Source organism: Rhinolophus hipposideros, assembly GCF_964194185.1.
Source record: "Rhinolophus hipposideros genome assembly, chromosome: 10".
NCBI lineage: Eukaryota > Metazoa > Chordata > Mammalia > Chiroptera > Rhinolophidae > Rhinolophus > Rhinolophus hipposideros.
In genome coordinates this window covers 38,999,963-39,024,392 of record NC_138056.1, presented here as the reverse complement: position 1 = coordinate 39,024,392, position 24,430 = coordinate 38,999,963, and the positions used below count along the sequence as shown (strand labels likewise).

The window sequence follows — 24,430 nt, the reverse complement described above, 5'->3', positions numbered from 1 at the left end:
AGTGATGTTGAGCATTTTTTCATATTTGCCATTTGTATGTCCTCTCTGGAGAAATGTCTCTTCAGGTCCTCTGTCCATTTTTCAATTGGGTTGTTTGTTTTTTTGTCGTTGAGTTTCATGAGTTCCTTGTATATTTTGGATATTTTGCATATATTTGGCCCTTATCGGAGGTACTGTTTGCAAAAACCTTCTCCCATTCAGTTGGTTGCCTCTTTATTTTGTCGATGGTTTCTTTTGCTGTGCAGAAGCTTTTAAGTTTCATATAGTCCCATTCATTTATTTTAGCTTTTACTTCCATTGCCTTTGGAGTCAAATTCATAAAATGCTCTTTGAACCCAAGGTCCATAAATTTAATACCTATGTTTTCTTCTATGCAATTTATTGTGTCAGGTCTTATGCTTAAGTCTTTGATCCATTTTGAATTAATTTTGGTACATGGTGACAGATAGAAGTCCAGTTTCAGTCTTTTGCACGTGGCTATCCAATTCTCTCAGCACCATTTATTGAAGAGGCTGTCTTTCCTCCATTGTATGTTTTGAGCTTCTTTGTCAAAAATTATCTGTCCATATTTATGTGGTTTTATTTCTGGGTTCTCAATTCTATTCCATTGGTCTATGTATCTGTTTTTCTGCCAATACCATGCTGTTTTGATTATTGTAGCCCTGTAGTACAAGCTAAAGTCAGGGAGCGTGATACCTCCAGTATTGTTCTTTTTTCTTAAGATTGCTTTGGCTATTCAGGATCTTTTGTGGTTCCAAACAAATCTGATGATTTTTTGTTCTATTTCTTTTAAAAAAATGCCATTGGGATTTTGATGGGGATTGCATTAAATCTGTATATTGCTTTGGGTAATATGGACATTTCAACTATGTTGATTCTTCCAATCCATGAGCATGGAATGTCTTTCCATTTCTTTGTGTCTTCTTCAATTTCTTCCAAAAATGTCTTATAGTTTTCAGCATATAGGTCCTTCACATCCTTGGTTAAGTTTATTCCTAGGTATTTTATTCTTTTTGCTGCAATTGCAAAACGAATTGACTTTTGTATTTCTTTTTCTGAGATTTCATTGTTAGTATATAGGAATGCAATGGACTTTTGTACATTGATTTTGTAGCCAGCAACTTTACTGTATTCGTTTATTGTTTCTAATAGCTTTTTGGTGGAGTCTTTAGGGTTTTCTATATATAGAATCATGTCATCTGCAAAGAGTGACAATTTAACTTCTTCATTCCCAATTTGGATGCCTTTTATTTCTTTCTCTTGCCTGATTGCTCTGGCAAGGACTTCCAACACTATGTTGAAAAGCAGAGGTGATAGGGGACAGCCCTGTCGTGTTCCTGAACGAAGAGCAAAGGGCTTCAGTTTTTCACATTAATTATGAGATTAGCTGAGGGCTTGTCATAGATGGCCTTTATTATGTTAAGGTATTTTCCTTCTATACCTATTTTATTAAGTGTTTTAATCCTAAATGGATGTTGTATCTTGTCAAATGCTTTTCCTGCATCAATTGATATAATCATATGACTTTTGTCCTTTATTTTGTTTATGTGATGTATCACATTGATGGATTTGTGGATGTTGAACCATCCTTGTGCCCCGGGGATGAACCCCACTTGGTCGTGATGAATAATCTTTTTAATGCATTGTTGTATTCGATTTGCTAGAATTTTGTTTAGGATTTTTGCATCTGTATTCATCAGAGATATTGGTCTGTAGTTTTCTGTTTTTGTATTGTTCTTACCATGTTTTGGTATCAGGGTAATGTTGGCCTCATAAAATGAGTTAGGGAGTACTGTCTCGTCTTCAATTTTTTGGAAGAGTTTGAGCAGGATTGGTATTAGATCCTCTTTGAAGGTTTGGTAGAATTCACTAGTGAAACCATCTGGTCCTGGACTTTTGCTTTTGGGAAGGTTTTGGATGACTGATTCAATTTCGTTACTGGTGATTGGACTGTTTAGATTTTCCAGTTTTTCACGGTTCAGCCTTGGAAGGCTATATGTTTCTAAGAACTTGTCCATTTCTTCTAGGTTATTGAATTTGGTGGCATATAGTCCTTCATAGTATTCTTGGATGATCCTTTGTATTTCTATGGTGTCCGTGATAACTTCCCCTTTTTCATTTCTGATTTTGTTAATTTGTGTCTTCTCTCTTTTTATCTTAGCCAAGGGTTTGTCAATTTTGTCAAGCTTTTCAAAGAACCAGCTCTTTGTCATATTAATTTTTTCTATTGTCTTTTTGTTGTCTATTTCATTTAGTTCTGCTCTGATTTTTGTTATTTCCTTTCTTCTGCTGACCTTGGGTTTCACTTGTTCTTCTTTTTCTAGTTCTTTAAGGTATAAAAGAGGTTATTTATTTGGGATTTTTCTTGTTTCTTGAGATAGGCCTGTAATGATATAAATTTCCCTCTTAAAACTGCTTTCACTGCATCCCCAAAATTTTGGTAGGATGTATTTTCATTGTCATTTGTTTCTATGTATCTTTTGATCTCTCTTCTAATTTCTTCTTTGACCCAGTCGTTCTTTAAAAGTATCTTGTTTACATCTCCATGTATTTGTGTTTTTTCCTGCTTTCTTTTTATATCAGATATCAGTTGATATCCAATTTCAAAGCCTTGTGATCAGAGAATATGCTTGATATGATTTCAATCTTCTTAAATTTTCTGAGGCTGCTTTTATGCCCCAATATATGGTCTATCCTTGAGAATGTTCCATGTACACTAGAAAAGAATGTATAGTCTGATGTTTTAGGATGCAGTGCTCTATATATGTCAATTATGTCCATTTCATCTAATGTGTCATTTAGGGCTGCTATTTCGTTATTCATTTTCTGTTTGGATGATCTATCCATAGCTGTCAATGATGTATTTAAGTCCCCTTGTATAATTGTGTTTTGGTCAATTTCTTCCTTTAGTTCTGTTAGTAGTTAGTTACTTGGTATATTTTGGTGCTCCCTGATTGGGGGCATAAATATTGATGACTGTTATGTCTTCTTATTGTATAGTCCCCTTTACCATTATGAAATGTCCATCTTTGTCTCTTGTTATCTTTTTCACCCTGAAGTCTGTTTCATCTGATATCATTATGGCTATACCTGATTTTCTCTGGGTACCATTTGCTTGGAGTGTCAATTTCCACCCTTTCACTTTGAGTCTATGCTTGTCTTTATAGCTGAGATGTGTCTCTTGGAGACAGCATATGGTTGGGTTTAGTTTTTTGATCCAATCTGCTACTCTGTGCCTTTTTATTGGTGAGTTCAGTCCATTTTCATTTAGGGTGATTATTGATATGTGAGGATTTCCTTTCATTCTATCTTTAGTTTTTTGGTAAGGTTGTGTCTTCATTGTTTCTTTGTCTTTTTGTTGTTGTCTATTATTTCTGTGTGGTGGTATTCTATGATGTTTCCCTCTGTTTCTTCTTTTATTACAGTATATATTTCAGTTCTGGATTTATTTTGAGTGGTTACCTTTAAGTTTATGTAAAAGAAAGTTTGATATTTAGAGTATTCCATTTTCTTCAGCATGTTTACTTTCTCCATTCCCATATTCTGGTTCATGCCTTTACTCTCCTCTATTTTATGTTTTGGTTGCCACAAATTGTCCCTGTTTATGGTGGTCGAATAGCCTCCTTTAGTATTTCTTGTAGTGCAGGTCATGTATTAGAAAATTTCCTCAGCTTCTGTATGTCTGGAAAGGTCTTTATTCCTCCTTCATGTGTAAAGAATATCTTTGCTGGATATATTATTCTTGGCTCATAATTTCTCTCTTTCAATAGTTTGAATATTTGGTTCCACTCCCTCCTGGCTTGTAGAGTTTCTGCTGAAAAATCTGATGATATTCTAATGGGCTTTCCTTTGTAGGTTACCATCTTCTTTTCCCTGACTGCCTTGAGGATTCTTTCTCTGTCGTTGATTTTAGACAGCTTCAATACAATGTGCCTTGGAGAAGGCCTGTTGGGATTGAGGTAATTAGGTGTTCTATTTGCTTCTTGGATTCGAGGATCCAGTTCTGTCCACAAGTTTGGGAAGTTCTCAACAACAATTTGTTTGAATATATTCTCTGTTCCCTTCTCTCTCTTTTCTCCTTTTGGTATGCCCATTATTCTTATATTGCTTAGAAAGTTCTTGTAGAGTTCTTTCATTTCTTTTAAGTCTCAAGTCTCTTTCTTCTTCCATCTGTGTAATTTCCAGGTTCCTATCTTCGATGTCACTGATTCTTTCCTCCATCTGGTCAACTCTACTACCTAAGCTGGTAATTTCATTCTTAGTTTCTTCTATTAAGTTCTTAATCTCCAGAAATTTTATTTGTGCTTTTTTAAAAAAATTTCAATCTCTTTTGTAAAATGCTCATGTTGTTCTTTGATTGTGTTTCTGAGTTCATTAAACTGCCTTTCTGTGTTTTCTTGCATCTCGTTGAGTTTTTTCAGAACTGCAATCTTGAATTCTCTGTCATTTAAGTCACATATTTCCATATCTTTAAGTTCCTTTTCTGGAGACTTTTCACTTTCTTTCTGAACTGTCTTGTTGCCTTGGTTATTCATGGCAATTACTGATTTATTATTTCTCTTCCTAGACATCTACAGGAGTGGCTTCTGCAACAGGTTGATGGGAAGAGGTCTTTCTTTTGTTTTCCAGTACTTGTTGGTAGAATGTTTTATTTTCTCTTTGACTGCAGCCTTTTTTCTCTCTCTCACACAGTAGTGCTATGTTTTCTCTGCAGTATTCCAGCTTCTCACACAATGAGGGGATTTTCTGAGAGATGGGCTTCTCTTCTGTTAATAGTGTGCCTGGGTCACAGGCACAGTGTCCATGTGGGCATGCGGAGAGCTTTTGAAGTTCCAAAGCTCTTCCTGAACCAGATTCAAAGCCATATGTTTTAGCAGTTCTGTTTACTCCTTCAGGGATCCACCCAGATAGGTGGGGCCAGGGGCGGGATGAGTTGTGAGAGGTGGCCCAGAGCAATGGTGGCGACCACCACCACAGCCGGTCCTGCTTTCACAGCTCCCTCCTCTTTGCTGGAACTAATTGGGCTGCGAATTTGTGTCTGTGGTCCACAGTTCTCAGAACAGCAAATATTCTGTTCTTTTTCTCTGACACTGCTACTGTTCCGCTTCTAGCACCAGGCAGGTGGGGGCAGGGCGAGCTCTGGGAGGGTAGGAAGGGGGCGGCCTACCCTAGTCTCAGTGCCTAAGGCTTCCGTTCTCTGCTCGGCAGTGAGGGCTTAAACCACCTTTTTCAGCCTTCTTCCCTCCATCTTTTCTCCGAGGTCTCTGCCGTGAGCGTTGGGTTCAGCCGTGTTATATGCTGCCCCCTCAGCCCTGTGGGCCATAAGCGGAGCCCTAGCAGTCCGAGTTCTTCCCTCTCCTGCAGCTGCGGTAGTTCCAGGAGGCAGCGAGCTCGGAGCACTGAGCTAGGTCTGCGTCCTGTGCCCACGCGGCTCCGTCTCCTCACTTCTCCCTTCCCTCCTCCCCCGCTCGCGCAAGTTGCCCACCTTTAGGTGAATTCATTAGTGAGCTTCTTCATCTTGCCTGTCTGCTGTGCAGGGAGTCCTTTGTGGAGTCATTGTTGTTATATTAGTTGTAAATTCCAGGGGAGCTTTACAGAGGCTCACCTCACGCCACCATTTTGATGACATCTCCCATTATTGTTATTGGTCAACGGCTCCTTCTTACCTACAGGCTAGAGTCCAAACATCTTAACAATGACATATATTTACCCTCATAATTATCCCCTGACAGCCTGCTCACCCGTTTCTTTCTGCTCCTAAACATATTCTTTTCCCAGCTGAACCATACTATTTAAAGGTTCTCAAATGCTGCCCGTACTCTCTTATGTTTGCATCTGTTGTGTCTCTTGCCATTCTTCCCAGATGATTTCTACTCATCTTTCAAGGCCCAGATTAGAAACTTTGGAATTTTGAGAACGACGTTAGGCTTCTGAGCGTGTGTTGCTGCTATAATTTTATACCGCTTATCTATTTCTACATAACAAATTGCCTAAAACCTTAGTGGCTTACAACAAACATGTATTAGCTCACAGTTTCTGTGGCTCAGGAATTTGGGAGTGGTATGGCTGAGTAGTTCTGGCTTATAGCATCTCATGAGGTTGCAGGCAACTGTCATTTAGGACTGTAGGTGTCCAAAGGCTTGACTGGGGCTAGAAGATCCTCTTCTGAACTGATTCATGTCGCTTAGCCGGAGGCCTTAGTTCCTTGCTGGCTGTTGGCTGGAAACTTCAGTTCCTCACCAATTGGATCTTTTCTCACAATATGGCAGCTGCCTTCCCCAGAGCAAGTGATCTGAGAGAGAGGCTTAACCCCAATGTCTTTTATGACTTAGACTTGAAGGTGCCATACCATATAAGATATGATAATTAAGGTCGTGAACTCATCCTAGAAAAAGTGCTACATACCTCCTTGCTGAATATCACTACAGTCACCTTCGAAGTACTCCCCTTGGGAAGCTCTGCACCGACACCAGCGCCTAGTCCACCCTTCAAAGCAATTTTGGAACTCTTTTTCTGGAATGGCCACCAGAGCTATCATCATATTACCCTTGATGTCCTGAATGTCATCAAAATGTCTTCCTTTCAATATTTCCTTTACCTTCGGGTACAGAAAGAAGTTATTGGGGACCAGATCAGTTGAGTAGGGAGGGTGTTCCAATACAGTTATTTGTTTACTGGCTAAAAACTCCCTCACAGACAGTGCCCTGTGAGCTGGTGCATTGTTGTGATGCAAGAGCCATGAATTGTTGGCGAAAAGTTCAAGTCATCTAACTTTTTCATGCAGCCTTTTCAGCACTTCCAAATAGTCTACTTGGTTAATTGTTTGTGCAGTTGGTACAAATTCGTAATGAATAATCCCTCTGATATCAAAAAAGTTTAGCAACATTGTTGCAACAAGTTCGCAAACTTCATTGTCAGACCTCATATACTTTGAATCAGCAACTAATATATGTTTCTGTTTTTCTCATAGATAAAACACACAGGTCCAAGTGTCCAGGGATGGAAGCACTTACAGAACTTTGTTCTGATGTTTTGGAGGTTTGAGTACCCAAGGGAAGAGTGCTCCCACGAGGGGACACAACGTGCCACTGCAGCGAACCAGCTTGGGCTCATTGGATCACTAAACTAAAAGGCAAAGAAGGGAGTTATTCTTCCTGCTTGGATGGTAAGTTCTGATAACCAGGGAGAAACAGTGGCTGCCTCACTGTGAGGGCGTGGAGGATAAAGTCTGGAACCCAGGGGATGGTTGGGGGCACCTCTTAGGACTATTAACAATAGTCATACATAACAGAAAAACAGGCAGAACAGCTGAAGAGTTAGACCCTTTAGAAATGAAAATTGAGGTCATTCGACCCACACCAGTCTATATCCTGGCTGAGAGCAAAGGAAGGAAACATGGAATGAATAGTGGAGGAAGGAAGTTATAAATATCAGCTCTGCCTAATGATCAGCGACGAAAACAAGGACTGTCACAGCTATACAGTTTCTTCCTTACATGTTATGATGTATTCTTACACACACACTTATTTCTTCTCTCTTTCTCTTTCTTCCCTTATAATTTATATAAATATTGGTGGCAGTTGTGAACTTCAAATTTTTGACTTTGGTCACAGAACATCCAGGTGGGATGGTATTCATATCACCCAGATAATTTCATGCCCACTCTGGGCATGCTACTCTCCCAGCAACTCATGTGTTTACCAACCCAGAAGCTCTTCAAATCTAGTCCTTTGGGGGTTTTATGAAGGTTTTATTACATAGGCAAGATTGATTAAATCATTGGCTATGGTGATGGACCACTAGTTTCATTCAGCCCCAAATACCCCCACTTCTTATTGAATCTGAAATCTGCCTCCTTGCCTTCTACAATCAAAGATTCCTCTCCAAAAACCTGAAAATCATTGATATTCATCAGATGAGGAAGTGAGACAAATATGGCTCCAATTTTGTGAATCCATAATTTGCACTGATTTCTACTGCATTGCTTATTCATTCATTAACTCTGTGACCAGATTCAGCCTCTTTCCTTCTAAATATCTTGACTAACCCCATGTGAGGACCCCTGTCTTTGCAACCATCAGACATGTCACTTCCAGTATCGTCCACTACCCAGCTAAGGTATATGCATGTCTCCAAAGGGACGGTAGCTTTCCTGCCAGCTACCTGGCTACCTTCTCTCCTTTCCTGGTGCCCCTATTTCTTCAGAGAGAGAAAACTGACCATTTCTCACTGCTTGTTTATATACCACACTGTGTGCTTTGACAGACAGACCCTGGGAGTCAGCCTGTGGCGTGGCATGTGAACTGGTTTCTCCTAAATGAGTCAACTCTGGAGGGGGACATTCTCATATTTCATTGTGTCAATTTTGGTCTGAAAAAGGATGGTAGTATGCTGCCCGGTGCATTCACAGAAGTGCACTGGTCATTTCAGGGCCCAAACTTCTCACCTGCCCTGGCTCGTGATTCACCTCAAGTAGACAATAATTAACTACCTGACTTTCAGTTTTCTCAGACACACACTACAAATGTAAACTCATCTTTAGGCAAATCATTCTTCCCAACACATTTGAGTTTACAAACTTTATAGCTAGACTTCTTGGTGCACCTGTCCGTCCGCCTTCCTGGAAAACCTCTAGAACGAGCTGTGGCATAGGAGCAGACATGGGAAATATGTGGTGTGTGGGCTGTCACTCTCCCCCTCGGCAAGCTTGACAAACATCTCTGTTGTCTTTTCCTTCTGACCTGGATGAGGTCTCAGTCTTATCCACACTAGTTCCAGGTAGTCATTGTTATTTGAAGTTTTCACAAAAAGGCAAAGCCTGTTGCCCAGCACCAGGAGTGGAAGGAAAGAAATGTCTTTGGAACTGCACACATCTAGGTTTGAATCTGAACCTTACAACTCACCTAACCTCAGTTTCTTTATTTTTAGAATACTTCTTTCGCATTGGGTGGTCATGAGAATATCTGTTAAGCATCTAGTGCCTCTCCCAGCACAATAAATGTGGATTCCTCTCTTTTCTCTCCATTAGGGGATATTTCCTTCAAGATTCAATGAGCATTTTGTTAAGTAATGTTAGGGTTAGGTATAGATAACAGAGTCCCAAGGAAAGACGAGATCAATGTTTGGGTGAGGGAGATGTTATATACAGGTAATAATGATAGACGTTTCAGAGTTCACAGGGGAAGAGCCTATAGAATCTGGAAATCCTAGCTATAGAGGTGGCCCAGAAGGTAAGAAGACAGGGCAATAAGGCTGTGCTTTCAAAAGATAAATGAATGGTAATAAGGGATGATTATCAAGAAATGAAAGTACATGACAAGTTTAGGAGGAAATGGCAAAGCAGCATCCTGAGTTGCTGATAAACTAGCTATAAATTAAATAAAATCCTTAATTGAGATTCACACACCTTTCTCCAACTAATTGATGCTTTCTTCTTTCTAATGAGTCATCAGGGTCCATAATACACAGCATGGCCCTAAAGCAATGAGATTGATTGCCAGAAGTCAAGGACAAGGGAAATCAGTTTCAGTGCTTCAGAACACATCCAATTAGTGCTTAGTAATAAAAAGAATTCCTGTTGTAGTCATGGCTGCTAAACTCATCACACACATACTCTAAATGACGAGGATAGTAGCATCTTAACTAACCACGTAGCATCGATGGGACTTATTTTCTTCATCTGTAAAATGAAGGGGCCGTTTGACCTGGATCAAGATGTTTTCGGTTCTAAGTAACAAAAATGCTGTCTTGTATTGGCTTAAATTATAAAGGGAATTTACAGGCCCATGGAAGTGGAAAAGCCCAAAAAGATTTGGAAAGCTTCAGGTTTAGCTCAAACAACTTAACCAAGGACTGATTTCGCTCTCACCATTTCTTGTCTCTGCTTCCTTAGCGAAGACACTTAGGCAGACCTTGGCAGACCCTTTGGTTGCAAAATGGCTTCCAAGAGTTCTCTGGGGCTACATGCCCTGCCCTCCTTTAAGAATAGCACAAAGAGAAAATCTGTCTGCCAATGTTATCAGCAAAAATCCTGAGATTTACTCTAGCCACACCCTTTAAGGTCTGGTACCTGTCTCTGCATCAATCATTGTGAGGAGGGATGGAATGTAATAATTGGCCAGACCTAGGTCGTGGGGTGCTAGGTCCATTCCCACTGCTGAGGATGGATGCAGCCTCCCTATGACTGCATTGATTCCTATATGGAATTGGAACAGTGGGGAGCAGGAAGGAGGGAACCAAAGGGGCAGAGGCAAGCAATGCATTTTTGTGGTCAGTGGATTTCAAGATTTTGGGGGTGAAAGGAAAGCCCCAACGTATAAAATATAAACCAATGAAGCTTCACAAGCTGATATAGGAATGGGTGTTTAGAGCCCTGTCTTTTGTGGCTCCTAAGAGACTGGTTTAGAAACCTAATCCTTCAGGAAAGAGGGAACATTAGGACAACAATGTCTTTGTGTCCATCCAGCTCTATTCTTTGTTATAGCTTAATAAGCAAATATCTACTATGACAACACGTGTTCATATCAACTGTCTCCAGGCACTTCAGCAGGCCTGTGCCATTTAATCTGTGCACAGCTCTGTGAACTGGGTAGAACATTAATTTTATTAAGAATATGCTTTATAGTAACAAGCCTCTCTACATAAAGACTTATCAGTACCCAGATATCATTTTTCAAACTTACCAAAGCTTGCAACTCTTTACCTACATAAAGACCAGAACACTAAAGCCACAGATCAACACAAATTTTCAACAAAGCTTGCTGGTAGGTGGAGCTAAGGGAGAACGTGTGTGAAAGCAGAAGGAAAACCAAGGCTTTCTTCAAATGACCAGTGACCAGAAATTTAGTTTCCTGAAAGACCCATGGAATTAACAAAATATTATATTTACTTTGAAAGTCATGTGGAAAGCATTTACACATTGAAAAAGTTGAAATTTCCTTTAATAAGAGGTTTGGCATAAAATCTGAAATACTTTTAAAAATTATTATGACTTTAAATTGTGGTAAAATGCACAAAACATAAAGTTTACCATCTTTCCATAAGTGTACAGTTTGTGGCATTCAAGCACATTCACTTTATCATGCAACCATCACCACTGTTCATCCCCAGAACTCTTTTTATCTTGTAAAACTGAAACTCCATAACTATAAGCAATAAATTCTCATTCCACCTCCCCTCGGCCCTTGGCAACTACCATTCTACTTTCTGTCTCTATGAATTTGACTACCCTAGGTTTCCTCATCTGAGTGGAATCAGACAGTATTTGTCTTTTTTGTGACTGGTTTATTTCACTTTGCATAATATCCTTAAGATTCATCTATATTGTAACATGTGCAGAATTTCCTTCCTTTTTAAGGCTGAATTATATGTATGTACCACGTTTCATTTTTCCATTTATCCATCGATGGGCATTTGGGCGGCTTCACTTTGGGGCTATTATGATTCATGCTGCCATGAACGTGGGTGTACATATGTTTTTCTGAGACCTTGCTTTCAATACTTTTGGGTATACGCATGCTGAGAAGTGGAATGGCTAGATCAAATGGATGCAATACTTTTTATGGTATGGTTTTGTTTTGTAAAATTCTTTAATGTATATTCCAAAGTAGCAAATACTCCCAGACTGATAATTCAGTGATTTAATTTTATAGTTTAACAGTCAATTTCAAAGAGAAAGCAACCAGACAAAACTTTTGGAAGATCGAGTGGCTTCCTTCCATTCACAGATTTAAGCTATTAAGGGTTCAATTGTGTTCTAGGTTTGCATTTGTGTAGGTCTCCCAATCACCAAATCAAGTGTAAGAGATCCATAGTCTAACCCAGGTTTAACTTGGAGCATGGTCCCAAGAAAACAAGGCTGTGCTTCAGGGGTGAAACAAAGAGGAACTTCTTCAGCAAGCGTGGAGAGGCTGCAGCGTTACCCAGATATAACCTATTTTTGCTTATCTAGCCCACAGCCTTCCTTTTCAGTCGGGACAGGACACAATGACAATGGAAACGTGTCTCTATTTCTTCCTCAGTGGGGAAAAGAACATCTTGTGAATGAAGATGGTTTTATTATTTGTATCAATGGTTCCATTTAACAAATTTAAATTCGTCTAAACAATATTTCTTAAAGGGAGTTGGCGAGTTCTTTGCAGTTACAACAGCTACTAAAACAATCACGCTTTCAAACCAAGAAATGTGGTATTGAAACTTCGTCCAACTCAATCGACTTCACTGCAAAAAGAAAGCTAGCATTTTGCTCACATTAAATAGGAGTAACTCAAGTACAGACCTTATATTGTGTCCCGGTGGTGAGCAGCTGACACACAATAATTTGGTATTGGGGCAGTTGGAGAGAAAGAGTTTGTATCTCTCTGTGTTGAAGAAAGGCCACACTTTAGGCCAGGGCTATTTTACCCTGAAAAAACTGGGAATGTTTCAGATGTGGCAATGAAGACACTGTCCCGTTCACACACCCATTAATAGTATCACCTTTCATTAACTGGGTACCAACAGATAATGAAAATTAATCAAACAAAACCCCTTTTGACATAATCTTCATTGGTGATGTCATAGACTTTTGAACAGACGATGCTTTTTGTTTGAGAGACTTCTTTCTGCCTGTAAGTGCTATATATTCCCAGGATGATTTGTGAATCAGGAGCTAGGCTGGTTTTGTTGGAACAAAGACTAAGAATGCTTAATATCTTCCAGAATGTCTTTCGGGTGACTGAAGTCACTGCTACTTTAGACTCCCTTACTTAAACATTTCTATGTTATCACCTTGTAACCTAGGCTTTCACCAAAAAAACAAGATTTCAGAGGATAAAGAATGAACAGCTGCTCCCTACTCTGCTCTGTCTCTTCCCTTCTCTCTCTTCCCAGGGGCATCTCTTTCTCATCTGTCATATGTTGCCCACCACCCTATTGTGTATGTGTGTCATTTATATATCATTACCATCTATGGAGCCAAGATGGCTAAAGAGCATTCCGGCTAAGAGCATTCTTGTCTCTGGGTCTTTTCTCCTAATGCAGGTGGGGTCAAGCTTTAGTGTGCAAAAGAATCCCCCGGGGAGATTGCTTTAAGTGCACATGCCTGGGCCTACCACCAGGGACTCTGACTCACTAGGTACAGAATGGGGCCCAGGAACCTGCATTTTAATAACACCACAGGCAATTCTGAGCAGGTGGTCTGTTGATCTCACTGTAAGAAGCCGTGTCCCTAAGCAAGACAGTCTAGCATCTCTGCCCCAGCTGGGAGCCCCATCTGGTCAGGAATGGGTTCCCTTAGAGGAGTGTGGCAATTCCCAGGTTTTCCCCAAAGCATCTGAGAGCAACTGAATGTTTCCGTACACACCATTAATTGGATTATTTTCTGTGGTTAATCATTATGAGGAACTGATTCAGACAGTAAGGTCCAGTCACACTTCTGCACGGCTCAATATAATTAAGGGCGGAAGTTTCTGTTTTGGGTGTTTCACAGCTGCCATGAACTGTGACTGACAGATTGGACAGGTAGAAATTCCTGACTAAATACCAGCTCCCACAGAGCTTTGTGAACTGTGTAGGGAAACTGACTAATCCCTTCCTCTTGGCCTCAGTTTTCTCGTGGGTGAGGGAGCCATGTCTTACCTCTCATAGGCTTTAGGAAGATAAATGAATAAAAAACCACAATGTCGAATGACATGCCACCTTTGAGATCCAAGGTGAGGACATTTAGCAGAAGTCTCTGTTGCCACTGTGAGAACTGTGTTGTCTTCTTAAAAGGGCGCTTGCAAGAGAAGGAAAAGATCCGGTGTGAAGCACATTTTTTAAACCAGGTACTTAACTAGACTCCTCCACGGCCAGTAGCACACTTAATCTCCACAACACTGAAACAAAGTAGTGGGTTATTCGGTTCCTTCAGATGACAGAGAACAGATGCTACTTTTCCTGGGGCGGCGGCCACAGAAAGGAGGCAGTCAGGTAAAGGAAAGGTCTAAAGGAGAACCAGAATTTAGTGATCCCAACCCACGCCCTTTCACTTTTTAAAATTATACACTGTAATTGCATAATTCAGTAATGTGTGACTAAATTCTTCTTGTAAAACCATTGCAGATGAAGCTAACTTTCTCTTTGATCCTCTCCCTCTACTAACATCTTATTCTTCCAGAAGGGGTTCACTGCTTTTGAATTGAGGAGTATCCTTCGGTGCCTTGCTCTGTGCAGGCACACAGCTATGTGTACCCCTGAAACACATACAATGTGACTTTATGTATATGTGTTTAGTGTATATATTTTTACATATAAATGGGATCCCATCTGACACAGCACTCTGAAATTTGCCTTTTGCACTGAACAATGCGTCTTGGAGGTTTGTTATAGCCTATCCGTATACATCTAATTTATTGTCTTTAACTGCTCCCAAGCTTTCAAATTGTGGATATCCCCCACTCTGTTCAGCCATTCCCTAGCTGTTGAACACTTCAATGTATCCATTGTTACAATGTATTCAATGTAAACATTGTACATTGTGTACATAGGGTGTGAAATGGTGCACATCCTGTACATGCCTCCTGAGCACACATGTGTTTTTCTAAGGTGCATACTATAAAGTCCAATTGCTGGGACATGGAGTACACACATTTTTATTTTAATAGACATGACTAAAATAGATACATTGACTTACACCAGTGGTATATGAGAGGATATATCCCCTCATCTTGGCCAATGATGTTAAACATTTTTTAAATGTTGACAATCTATTGGCAGAAAAAGGGCATCTTGTTTCACTTAAATTTACATTTTCCTGATTCCTGGTCCAGTTGGGTATTATTTCATGTTTCTTGGCCACTTGTTTCCTCTTTTGTGGTCTACTGGTAATCTACTCTTCATGCATTTTGCATAGTGTTGCATGATATTTTTTAAACTAAATTTTGGGAGTTGTTTATACATCCTGAATCCTAATCTTTCAGTATTTATGCTGCAAATATTTTCTTCTGTGTTATTGTTGGACTTTTTAACATTAGATATGATATACTTGTGCATTTTTTCAATCAGAAGTTTCAAATTTTAATGTGGTTGTATTTATCGATCCTATCTTTCATGAATTTTGTATTTTTATGTCCTGTTTATGAATGCCTCTGCCAGTTATAATTATATTTTGTATATTTTCTCTTATTAGGAAGCCCATGTATTTTTCTGGCTCAGAGCACTGCCTGAATCTCTGTGCCCTCTCTCAGAGCTGAGGGATGGTAGATGATCAAGGACACTGAAGTCCTGTCTGGGAGGCAACCATTTATTTACACTTTGACTTTCAATTGGATGCAAGCGCAGAGTGGCACTCAGGAGTAAGCTTCTTAGGCTGCCTAAAAGGAGTAGATTGCATTGTAGCAAGAAGCTTTTCTAAGGGACATGGTAAACCAAAAAGAAACATTCAAACTACAAAATCAGAAAAGATATACAATGGGTTTCTCTGGAGATGGCCATAACCCAGATATACATGCACTTGTTTAGGATATTTATGGTAACTCCACATGTGGAGAAGTTCAATCTGCTCAAGTTTCTGGGCCTTTCCACAGGCAGTACTCTCTAATGGAAATACATGAGCTCCGTATTTTTAAACTTCTGCTAACCACATTCATATATAAATAAAAAGGTAAAATAATTTCAGTAATTTAACCTAATATTTCCAAAATAGTGTTGTTTCAACATGTAGTGATATAGCATATTATTAATGAGGTATTAAACAAATTTTTTTTGTATTGAGTCTTGACACCTAGTGTGTATTTTATACTCATAGCACATCCCATCTCAGATAACCACATTTCAAGTGCTCAATAGCCACATATGTCTAGTGGCTATTGTATTGGATAGTGCAACCCTGAGAATGAAGACCCAAAATGTCCATGATGTGCTGGGATGCATCTTCTCAGTTTGTACGAAAGTGTTTAAATGAGCACAGTCTGAATTTTTTTTTTTTTTAAGATTTTATTGGGGAAGGGGAATAGGACTTTATTGGGGAACAGTGTGTACTTCCAGGACTTTTTCCAAGTCAAGTTATTATCCTTTCAATCTTAGCTGTGGAGGGCGCAGCTCAGCTCCAGGTCCAGTAGCCCTTGTTAGTTGCAGGGAGCGCAGCCCACCATCCCTTGCGGGATTCGAGGAGTCCAACCGGCAGCCTTGTGGTTGAGAGCCCACTGGCCCATGTGGGAATCCAACTGGCAGCCTTCGGCGTTAGGAGCACGGAGCTCCAACCTGAGCCACTGGGCCAGCCCACAGTCTGAATTTTTAAGTCCACCCTCCACCCTCCCCAACTTATTGTTCTTCCTAGCAGAAACATATCATAAATTCAATGGATCACACCTACTGATGTAGATTAATTTTTGTAAAGCACAGTTTTATTTGCATTATTTTCTGGAGAGGCTGTTGTGAGTGAAGGGTGTGAAGAGGAGGTGACAGTTAAGTGGAAACTTGGAGGGTGGGTAGGAATTAGCCAGGGCGTCAGAAAAAGCAGTATGAACAAGGAGGTGGCTGGTGTGGACAGGCTGAGAGGAAAGCAGGCATCAGATCCTGAGGTTGGACCACTGCTATGAGAAGTCTTACCCTCCAAAAGATGAGTCTAACGTTTCACGGCTCGTCTTTGGTCCCAAAATAGGATGAGAATCTGCTGCAGAGTTGGGGCTTGATTCTGAAGATAACAGGGAGTCATGAAACATTGGACAATAGGGAGTATGGGAGAAAGGCAAGACCAGAGATAAAGAGAGTAGTGTGGGGGAAAGTGCAGAATCCAGGTAAGAAATAATAAGGGTCTAAATTAAGGCAATTCATTCATTCATTCCACAAACACATACTGTGTGCCAGTCGATGTCCTAGGCACTGGAGATAAAGCAGAAAACAAAACAGACAAAATCCCCTGCCCTCATCATAAAACTTCTGTGGGAAAAGGAGGTAGGTGATGGGTGATGGAGGTTGATCTTCAGGTTTCTGGCCTCACTTGGTGAATGCTGAGGCCATTCTCCGAGACAGAGGTTCTAGAGTCAGAACAGGTTTGGGAGGAAAGCTGTTGGGTTCAGCTTATCTTTTTGACAAATGTTTGAGGTGTTTGGGGGACATCTAAGTAAAGGTATAAGGCAAGCAGCTGAATATGCATATTTGGAGATCAGGAGATTTGAAAGGGACCACAGATATGGGAGCCATAGCATATCAATAGTATTAAATCCCTACCAATAAATGGGATACTTAATCCTAGGAGGATGTATAGAAGCAAAAGTCACAAACTCAAATGTGTACAGTGGTCAGGTGGTGCTGTGAATGTATGTGAATTGGGTCATATATGAGACACAGAGAGTGTTGGGTTCATGGCTACCCGGAAAGGGTGTGCTCTGTCAAAGACAGCCGGAATTAGCCTTTGGCCTGGCTACCTGTTTGCAACCTAGGGACTTTTGGAACTTCTCTCTCTGCCTCATCTCCCATTTTTTATAAACATTCTATGGCAGGTAGCTAGCTGTTTAAAAATCCACTTCCCCTTCTTTTGACACACTCACTGCATTTCCCTTGCCATTATAGGTGGCCATGCGACTAGGTTCTCGCCACTGAGATGCAAGCAGAAGTGGTGTGCTCCATTTCCCAGCCAAGGCCTTGAAGAACAGGGTGTGTCCCCTCCTCCTCTCTTTTCCCACTGGCTGGATGTCGATGATGAAGTCTAGGGGATTCTGGGGCCACAAGATGGAGGGAACCAGGGTCCCTGTATCCTTATCTGGAATAAAGCCACCTACCAAACAGGACACCGGCTTGTGACTATTATGTGAGAGAAAACAAACCGTTGTTGTGTTTGAGTCAATATATATGTTTGGCTCTATTTGTTACTACAGCTTAGCCAAATCTAACAAATACATTCCTAATTCAACAAATACCCACACTAGTCCTCACCGGGAGCTCCGTCAGGCAGGGACCATGCCTGTCTAGGTAACTGCTCTATCTTCACTGCCTTTATCGAGTAGGTACCCGATCCAATTTGTGAAGAAAGCTAGTTATGTTTTATTAAGCATTTGTTATGTGCCATACACTGTGCTAAATCTTTTATGTGTTGTACATTATTTCATTTCATGTTCATGGCAAATCTATAAGGAAGGTTTTATTATTCTCCTCTTTTTCCCCAATGGGGAAATTAAAGTTTAGAAAATTTATAGCCGGTATTTAAATCTAGGCAGGTGCCCTCAGAACCCCCATTCTAAAACACTGGTACACAACCATGTACATATCCACCTTAGCATTTTAACGTGTGTAATTTCTCCCACCAAGGATATCCTCAACCCCTTCTCTCCACTTATTAAAGCCCCACCTTCTTCAACCTTCCCAGGATCCCTTGATCCCTCACTCTACCCTTTCTTTACCCCAGAATAAATTTCATATGTATCATTCTTGAAACAGGGATTCCACAAATCTGTCTGCCTCTAGAAAGAAACTATAATGACCTGGAGGGTAGCACAATATCTCAGTGGAAGATGAAGAACCTACTATGTACCAGACACTCTCTAGGCCCTGGGGAGCAAAATGTAAATAGGATAGTCAATCCACTCTCTCAAAAAGCTAAGTCTTGTGGGGTAAACAGACATTTATAAATGCATGACAACACATTGTAACCTCTGCATTAAGAGAGACAGAAGAAGAGCAAAGAACTAATTCATCTTGCAGGAGGGAAAAAAGGATTCCCAGAGCATGTGATTTTTGAGCTGAGCTTCTGAAGGATGACTAGCAGTTTCCCGGTTAAGAGGGATCCTAATTAGTGGGGAAAGCAGGTACAAAAGTACGATGCACTAAGATGCAGATTCTGTTCTGTATGAGCAAGGTGTTGACTTGCTATCATGTAGGATTCATTCCTTCATGCATTTGTTTATTCAACAGATACTGAGTAAACTTAGAATGTGCCAGGCATTGTGCTAAATGCTGAGGGCTCAAAAGTGACCAAAACAGATATGATCCCTACCCCGTGGAACTGAAAATCCAGTAGGGATGGCACCTGATAACAAAGCTCTAATGATCATGTGTGAGAGGAGAAGAAGAAAGGGACATCCAAGCTTAAGAGGGAAGAGTTGAGGGAGTGGTCTGGGACAGATTATGAGACCCCTCCCCCACCTTGATACCATGTTAGGGAGATGGAAATCCCCCCTCAATCCAGTCTGACCTCAGAATCTACATTGTCTGGATTCTCACTGCCCTTAGAGTAGGCCCAAATACCGACACATAGAATTAAAGGTCTTTCCTGACCCGGCTGATGCTCACACACCCATCCAACCTCATTCTTAGACATTCCTCTCACTTAAAACCCTGGAAGCTCCAGTAATTGCCATGCGCTTTTCATTCCTTGACTTTGCACATATGGTTCCTTCTGCCTGGAATGCTTCCTGCCTCCTCCCCTCTATCTGGTGTTCCTTTGGCAGACTGAAATGGTGCTTTTGGTCTTGCCTAAAACAACACTCCCCAGGGAAGCCTTCCTTGACTCTCACAGATTTTATTGAATGTTATTCCAGCATTCCCCTAGCACCTCAAGCTCTTCCTCATCAGATCACAGAAGACCCTGTGTGGGAAACATTTACTCAGCTGTGCTCTCCACTAGATTGTGAGCTCCTTGCAGGCTGGGCTGTGACTTGTTCATCATCAAACCCCCAGCACAGTACCTGAAGCACAGTAGGTAGTCAATAAATATTTACAAAGTGAATAAGGGAGTAAATAAAAGTGCTGTATTCAGAAGGCAAAGGGGAGCCACCCAAGGTCTTGAAGCAAGGGAGGGACATTATTGAACCTGTGCTCAGAAGGATAAGCTGAAGGCAAGCCATGCCCACAAGGGACCATCATAATCAGCATCTGAAGATGACAAAAGCTCATTTGCATTGTATTCTTGGTTTTCTTGAGCTGTGAAATTTGGCTCCTATCTTGACCACATCTGGATGCTGGAAAATATCAGAAACTATCACGGTAATTACTAGGCTTCCCTTTCTGTAGATGAGATGTGGGAAAAGACCTTGTGACTTGGTTCTGGGCCCCAAACTCTCACTAAAATCAGGAGTCCCCATGCCAAGAAGGTTGTGGGAAGCCGAGGCGGTGTGGGGAGCCACAGACATGACTCTGCAGGGAACCGGAAGCAGCCTCTGAATGTCCCCCTCCAACCTAGACCATTATGCAGTTATGCACCACATAACCGATGTTTTTGGTCAACGATGGGCTTCATATCCAACAGTGGTCCCATAACATTATAATGGAGCTGAAAAATTCCTGTCACCTAGTGACATTGCAGTCATTACTCATGTGTTTATGGTGATGCTTGTGTAAACAAACCTACTGTGCGGCCAGTCATATAAAAGTATAGCACATACAATTATGTACAGTACATAATACTTGATGATGATAATAAACAACTATGTTAGTGGTTTATGCACTTACTACACTATACTTTTTATCATTATTTATTTTACAGTGTACTCTTTCTACTTGTAAAGAAAGGCTTGCTGTAAAACAGTACACCCTGTTACACTGACAGCAGCATTGAACATCTTGTGTTTACCGAGTCTTTTGATTGTATCATTTTCTCTTGTGCTTGACTTGATTTACTCTCATGTTGCTTAATAAATTTAGTATAGCCTACATGTACAGTGTTTATAAAGCCTACACTAGTGTATAGTGTTGACCCCAAGAAGGAATATACCTGCCAAGGACTCCTTGTTGTTAATTGGGTTCCAATTCATAATCAGTCTAGCCCGCATTCCTGACAGGAGCCTCAAACACTCTGCATTTCAGGGGAAAGTCACAGACTGAACAGCCAGCCTTCTGCACAGTGTTCTTGCTATGTGAGCCAACCCTCATAAAGGTGTTCCCCTCGAACCATCTTTCAACCAATGGGCTGAGACCTGCCTCTGTTGTCCAGTTAGAGCTGCACAATTATGTCCTTATTTGTATCTGCACTGACCAATCAGAGCAGCTCCATAATAACTAATAAGAACTCTGTGAATCCAACCAATCAGGACAGTGCTATTTGGCCCAATCAAACTGAGCAAATTTGGATTCCTCATTTGCATAAAAATGGACCAATCAGGAACCAGGGCAGGCACTTTCTCTATATAAGTGGGCCTCCTGTTTGTCTTTTGGAGTGCACTTATGTTTCCAATAGAGACTGTGTTCCCTTGTTCTGCAAACTGTTTACCTGAATAACTTTTGTCCTTTTATCGCACCCCAGACTGGAGACTCCTGTTGGAATTGGATTGGTGGCACCAACCTTTTACTGACAACAGTAATGTCCTAGACCTTCATATTCCACTCTCACTCACTGACTCGCCCAGAGCAACCTCCAGTCCTGCATGTTCCATTCACGGTAAGTGCCCTATACAGATATACCACTCCAAATCTTTTATACTGTATTTTTACGGTACTTTTTCTATTTTTAGATACACACTTATTGTATTGCGATTGCCGACAGTATTCAGTATGGTAACATGCTATACAGGCTTGTAGCCTAGGAGCAATGGGCTGTACCATACAGGCCCGGTGTGTAGTAGGTTACACCATCTAGGTTTGTGTAAGCGCACTCTACGATGTTCACACAACCACAAAATTGCCCAAGGAGGCATTTCTCAGAACATATCCCTATCCTTCCTGTGACTCTGCATCTATGCTTCACTTGCTCACAAAACACACTGCTCCATCTTATTCTTCTTAAATAAGCAAATATTGCTTCCTGAGAAGGAAGACTGGAAGGCCTTCCACGTTCAAGGCAGCGCGTATACCTAGCTCCCTGCTGTAGGTCATGTAGTATCAGTTATTGTCTCTGTTAGAGACACCGCATGCCTTGGTTTCCCTGTCTGCAAGGGGCACTCCCCACAGCCCTACCTTGAAGGACCAGGAGCTGGGTCTGGGGGCCAGGAAAGTCAAGATGTGTCGTCGAGGAAGTTTTTTAGACATAAGGAGAGGAGCCAGTGGGCAAAGGGAGAACGCAGAGCTGATCCCGCCTAGGGACGGGCTCCAGGCTCTGCAGCAGAGGGGTTCCTCAGTCCTCCTTTGAGCCCACACGCAGCCTAGCGGCGAGTTTGCGGAAGGGGCCAAATCTCCCGAGCGGGGGCAGCGCTGCAGAGGGGCGGACTGGGCGCGCCTGGCATGGCTAAGCTTTGAGGGGCGGGTCTGGGCACTGCGCCTCCCGAGATCAGGCCGCCGCTCTGGGCGCTGGGGGCGGGAAGGGGAGGAGCCACGTGGGGAGGAGCAAAACCCGGAGGCCCCGGGAACCCTGGGCAGAGCCAGAGCCTTCGGAGCCCTAGCTCCGTAGCACTGCCCCGGGAACGGCGCCGTCTGTGCCGAGCCCAGCCGCAGCCGCTCCAGCCCACGCGGTTGCTTGCCTTCGGTGCGTAGAGACGGAGAAGGGCCAGTGCTGACCCGGGCTAGGGTCCCGCGCTCCTATCCTATCCCAGAGCTGCCCGGCTGCCCGCTGCCCCTGCGGCTGCAGCGGGGCCCAGCGCGACCTGCCTGCCACCTGCTTCCCGGTTGCGCCATGGATCCATTGGAGAAGAAGATATCGGTGTGGATCTGCCAGGAGGAGAAGCTGGTGTCCGGCCTCTCTCGCCGCACCACTTGCTCGGACGTGGTGCGGGTGCTCCTGGAAGACGGCAGCCGGCGACGACGGAAGCAGCGGCGGGGCCGGCGGCGGGCTTCGGCCGGCGACCCTCCAGGCCCGGGGGAGCTGCCGAAAGCCCTGGACGAGGACGAGGACGACGACGAGGAGCTGCCTCCGGGCCTGCTGTGCGGGCCCCCGCAGTGCTACTGCATCGTGGAGAAGTGGCGGGGCTTCGAGCGCATCCTGCCCAACAAGACGCGCATCTTGCGCCTCTGGGCCGCCTGGGGCGACGAGCAGGAGAATGTGCGCTTCGTGCTGGTGCGCAGCGAGGCGTCGCTGCCCAACGCGGGCCCCCGCAGCGCCGAAGCGCGCGTGGTGCGCAGTCGCGAGCGCCCCTGCGCGGCCCGGGGGGTCCCGGCGCGGCCCAGCCTGGCCCTGACCCAGGAGAAGCAGCGGCGCGTGGTGCGCAAGGCCTTCCGCAAACTGGCCAAGCTCAATCGGCGGCGCCAGCCGCAGCCGTCGTCGCCCTGTTCGTCCACCTCGTCGTCTACAGCCTCCTCCTGCTCGTCGTCGCCGCGCGCCTCCGAGAGCGCGTCGCTGGAGCGCATGGAGACGCTGGTCCACTTGGTGCTGTCCCAGGACCACACCATCCGGCAGCAGGTGCAGCGGCTCCGGGAGCTGGACCGCGACATCGACCGCTACGAGGCCAAGGTGCACCTGGACCGCGTGCGGCGGCACGGCGTCAACTACGTGCAGGACACTTACTTGACGGGCGCGGGCCCCGAGCTCGACGGGCCGGGCCGGGGGGAGGACCCCGCGGCGGCGGCGGCGGCGGCGCCCGCGACCCTGGACGGCGAGGCGCAGGCGGCGGCGCTGGAGGAACTGGCCCGGCGCTGCGACGACCTGCTGCGGCTGCAGGAGCAGCGGGAGCGGCAGGAGGAGTTGCTCGAGCGCCTCTCGGCCGAGATCCAGGAGGAGCTGAACCGGAGGTGGATACGGCGGCGCGAGGAGGAGCTCGCGGCGCGCGAGGAGGAGCCCCTCGGGCCGGAGAGCAGCCCGGACGGCGAGCTGCTGCTGGAGCGGGAGCGGGTCCGCACGCAGCTCAGCACCAGCCTGTACATCGGGCTGCGGCTCAACACGGACCTGGAAGCGCTCAAGTCGGACTTGGATTACAGCCAGCAGCAGTGGGACAGCAAGGAGCTGGAGCTGCGGGGCCTCCTGCAGACGTGGCACGCCTTGGAGCAGACGACGGCGCCTGCGGGGCCTCCGGGCGCCGGCGGAGCCTCGCGGGAGCCCCGGCCTCCGGCCTGCGCGGAGGGGTGGGTGGACGCGGCGCGCGGCCTGGCCAAGAGCTGCCCTGGCAACGACGAGGACTCCGACACGGGGCTGAGCTCCATGCACAGCCAGGACTCGGACTCGGTGCCCGTGTGCGAATCCCTGGTGTAGGAGGAGCAGGGCCCGAGAGGCAGACGGACGCTTCTCCCTTTCTTGTGAAGCCGGGGCAGGGACTTGAAACCAGGCTGCGGGTGGGCCGGGAGTCTGGCCCGCAGCAGCGCTCCGACGGGGCCGGGGCCGGGGCCGGGGAGGGCTCGGGGCGCCTGCCTGGCAGCGGCGCTCCTCTGGCTCGCGGTGAGTGCAGAGGAGGGTGTAGGACGAGGGAGCCGGGTCTCCAATCCAAACTCTTTTCGGGGAAGGAAGGTGGGAGAAGGGGAGAACCCCTTACGTTGGAAAACAAATGCCCCAGGGAAATTGACGTAGTCCGAGCCCAATTCCAAAAACTGAGAAAAGGGTATTATGGGGATTTCACCACTCTTCTGCATGGGAAGGACTGATGGCAGCTAGAATTTTAGGTTGTGGCATAAAATGCTT

General features: G+C 43.9%; 1 protein-coding gene across 1 annotated transcript; it reads left to right on the top strand.

Moving 5' to 3' along the window:
• Nucleotides 1–22,498: 22,498 nt before the first annotated feature.
• Nucleotides 22,499–24,007, top strand: RASSF10 (Ras association domain family member 10; the record flags this gene model as incomplete). Its single annotated transcript, XM_081063708.1, has 1 exon — nucleotides 22,499–24,007. One exon carries the CDS (start codon nucleotides 22,499–22,501, stop codon nucleotides 24,005–24,007), a length of 1,509 nt encoding a protein of 502 aa, XP_080919834.1.
• Nucleotides 24,008–24,430: the final 423 nt, after the last annotated feature.